Source organism: Oncorhynchus gorbuscha, linkage group LG06, assembly GCF_021184085.1.
Source record: "Oncorhynchus gorbuscha isolate QuinsamMale2020 ecotype Even-year linkage group LG06, OgorEven_v1.0, whole genome shotgun sequence".
NCBI lineage: Eukaryota > Metazoa > Chordata > Actinopteri > Salmoniformes > Salmonidae > Oncorhynchus > Oncorhynchus gorbuscha.
In genome coordinates, this window is record NC_060178.1 from 100,100,070 (window position 1) to 100,104,120 (window position 4,051).

The 4,051-nt window shown below is 38.0% G+C and overlaps 1 protein-coding gene across 1 annotated transcript; it reads right to left on the reverse strand.

Moving 5' to 3' along the window:
• Positions 1-1,853: 1,853 nt before the first annotated feature.
• LOC124037329 (oligodendrocyte transcription factor 3-like) lies at positions 1,854-2,801 on the reverse strand. Its single transcript, XM_046352041.1, has one exon. The coding sequence runs from the start codon at positions 2,605-2,607 to the stop codon at positions 1,858-1,860; it is 750 nt and encodes a 249-aa protein (XP_046207997.1). The 5' UTR covers positions 2,608-2,801; the 3' UTR covers positions 1,854-1,857.
• Between the last annotated feature and the right edge of the window lie 1,250 nt (positions 2,802-4,051).

Consider the following 4,051-nt stretch of genomic DNA (forward strand, 5'->3'; position numbering starts at 1 on the left):
CATATATGTAGACATGGCTTTAAATCTATGAATAAATAAGCAACATATATTTAGATTTGGCTTTAAATCTATGAATAAATAACCAAACATATATGTAGACATGGCTTTAAATCTATGAATAAATAACCAAACCTATATGTAGACATGGCTTTAAATCTATGAATAAATAACCAAACATATATGTAGACATGGCTTTAAATCTATGAATAAATAAGCAACATATATTTAGATTTGGCTTTAAATCTATGAATAAATAACCAAACATATATGTAGACATGGCTTTAAATCTATGAATAAATAACCAAACATATATTTAGACATGGCTTTAAATCTATGAATAAATAACCAAACATATATGTAGACATGGCTTTAAATCTATGAATAAATAACCAAACATATATTTAGACATGGCTTTAAATCTATGAATAAATAACCAAACATATATGGCTTTAGACATGGCTTTAAATCTATGAATAAATAACCAAACATATATGTAGACATGGCTTTAAATCTATGAATAAATAACCAAACATATATGTAGACATGGCTTTAAATCTATGAATAAATAACCAAACATATATGTAGACATGGCTTTAAATCTATGAATAAATAACCAAACATATATTTAGATTTGGCTTTAAATCTATGAATAAATAACCAAACATATATGTAGACATGGCTTTAAATCTATGAATAAATAAGCAACATATATTTAGACATGGCTTTAAATCTATGAATAAATAAGCAACATATATTTAGATTTGGCTTTAAATCTATGAATAAATAAGCAACATATATTTAGATTTGGCTTTAAATCTATGAATAAATAAGCAAACATATATTTAGATTTGGCTTTAAATCTATGAATAAATAAGCAACATATATTTAGATTTGGCTTTAAATCTATGAATAAATAGCCAGACCTATATTTATATTTTAACATCTATGAACAAATAATCGACAGGAATAAATGTCCTTAATTGAGGACATGTTGGATACATCCTGACATGGTATGGACAGGCAATGCAGCATACATGGGTCATCATATCCGTTTTATTGACATTACATCCAGGAACACTGGGTAATAATAAATATTTCATTAGTCATCAATACAAAAATAAAGACGCGGGGTCTCCTGACATAAAACATTCTTTCCAGCAAAACAATCATGCAGCCATGCAAAAGAAGTTAAACATGTGGACAGTAACGCCACCGCAAAACTAAAAGTATTTTCAGAATTCTATGGAGTCATCAAGAGCCATATTATTTCAACCTTTCCGAACTTAATATATAAATCATACAATGTTCATACACTGTAGAATGCGATTTCACCATCCTTGTTACAAGGAAAGGGCATTCTTCACTTTCACAAATGATGCCAAAACAAACATATTACATTTGCATGTAACTTTTTTCACCCTTTCGGGTGAGCAAGTATTTTGTGCTAAGATCAGCTTCAGGGCTCCAAACATGAGGTCACATTCAGACATCTCCAGCTTAATGCTCTCCAAACATGAGGTCACATTCAGACACCTCCAGCTTAATGCCCTCCAAACATGAGGTCACATTCAGAGATCTCCAGCTTAATGCTTTAGGTTTTTTCACAGAGCGTCTTGTGAGAAACATATTTACATGGCGTGAATGCATCTCTGGTGACACCAAATAAACAGCTACATTTTTACCGTGAAAAAAAGTATTTTCACAGGGTCTTTGTTACAATGAGGAATAATTAACGGTTCTCATACGCAAAACAAATAAACATACATACAATGCATGCATGGAGGTCAATTCTTCATGTCCAATTCATAATTTATTGTACTGTACATTTTGACACCATTCTGAATCGAATGTCCCGAATTACTTTATCACATCCTTGTTTCCGCTTGCAAGTCTCGTCAGTCCCGCTGAACTGATAGGAATATGAGGGGGTGGAGGTACTTGGCATATGGGGCACGGGCATGGTAAACCTGCCCAGTGTTGGAAGCCGCTGCCGAGCTGAAGAGGGTGTGCAGGGGCACTCTTCATTAAGGAGTGAGGCGCTCGGATGGAGGTAAGTCCAGGTAAGGTGGTGGTGAGGGTAGAGGATGTGGACGAGGACAGCGCGCTCCCGAGCAGCGGATGCACCTGAAGCGCCGGGTTGCCAGAGTGCCCGCTCACTGTCCCGCAGTGGAACGCAGAATGATGTCCGCCGTAGATTTCTCCAACCAGCCTTTTCATCTCGTCCATGGAGCTGTTGAGCATCAGGATGTAGTTTCTGGCGAGCAGGAGAGTGGCAATCTTCGACAGCTTTCTCACAGACGGACCGTGTGCGTAAGGCATAACTTCCCGGAGGCCGTCCATCGCCAGGTTCAAGTCGTGCATCCTCTTGCGCTCCCGCCCGTTGATTTTCAGCCTCAGATGCTGAATCTCTTGCTCGGTCACCTGCTTCTTGAGTTTGTACTTGCTCCCGCCAGATGACGTATCTTCCCCGTGCCTGGAAAGATGCTCGCTCGTCATCTTCTGGAGGAGTTCGTTCTGCGCGGAGGACACTGAATTGAGGTGGTCTCGGAGATACATTCCATCCATGTCTGGTGAGGAAGATCTGCTCGAGCTGGAGTCAGAATGCATTTTATTAGCTCGGTTTGGGTAGGAGGTCGCTGCTTCCCTCTGTCTCTGCCTCTATTTTTAAATCACACTCGATCACCTGCTTCTGTCGTTTGAGTTTGGTCGTTTTTTTGGGATGGTGGTCTATGAGGGCATGAATGGACGCACTGGGCTTGTTGGCCGGATAACTGCGCGTAATCTTATCCCGCGGGTGCACCTCTTCTTGCTCTGTGGTGGGGTAAAAGCCTGCTCCGAGTATTTATAGTGCAGTTGAGAAGGGGAACAAAAGGAACCCTCCTATTGATAATAAAGGTCTTGTTAGGATGACGTCCCCATTATACAGGGCGGTGTGCTTTGACTGTCCCATTGACCAAAGGGACATCTATTCCTATTCATTCTAATGCCACCGCGGGGGGAACAATTCAAGCCTGGATAATCTGAGACCAAGACCATTTGAAAACACTCTGCTGCTTTCTAGAAATAATAACGGGTTAGTCTGAAATTATTGTTTTATCAGCTTCACTTTGTAATGTATTTCTGTAAGGCTTTTATTAAATCTGTTTATCACTCAAATTTTGGAAAACTTAAAGCGGTGTAACCTAGTCATGCATCGTGTTTTAGTGATTGCGTGTATGGGATCGGCTACAATATTATCTGCCTCGCTAGAAAATTTTAATTTGCAGACCATCCACAATTTAACTTTGTCGTGCTGTCGAGAGGGGGAATAACATTGATGAGTTTTAGCTGCCGTTTAGGGTAGACTATCAATGAGGGACGCGCAACCAGCGTGATCTTTGTGCACGAGCAGCAGAATATTATAAATTCCATAATACCATATTAATAGCATAATAAGAATATATGTATTTTTTATTATTATTTATTTAACCTTTATGTAGCTAACTAATAAGAAAATCGATTCAAAATCTACTCAGCCTCATGGCGTTTCAGCTTAATCAGCAATTAACCTGAACTTCGTGAAAATATAATTGTTTTAGAATTTGATAAAAGCAAAATAAGGTAGCCTCTCACACTATTTTTTACATCAATTAGATAAAATAATATATAAGATGATGTCACTATAACGTGCTATAATGACACGTTTGGCGTCTCTCACTGTTCTCAGCCATGCAGGAATCCACATAACATGTTCTTTGCTGATTATAGTGTTATTCAATGTCCTTCCACCTTAAGTACACACCTGCCATAACATGACATTCAGATTGGATGGGAATTTATTTTACCATCACAATTATAGGCCACGTATGACAGCCCAAAATAGTTATCCCGATCAGAGGCCAAGCTGGAACTGGAATGGGCCGGGACGCATGATGCACCACTGCAACAGAATAGGCTATGAAACTCCAATCAAAAACTACATGTGGTTTCCATTTAGTTATACACATTTTTCACACAAATAGACGAAGTGAAATGTTTTATTAAATAGAGGATTTTATTTTATGTTGAAAAT

Excerpts from the sequence above, each read along its gene's own strand:
- LOC124037329 (XM_046352041.1), bottom strand. The coding sequence starts at position 2,607 with ATGCATTCTGACTCCAGCTCGAGCAGATCTTCCTCACCAGACATGGAT.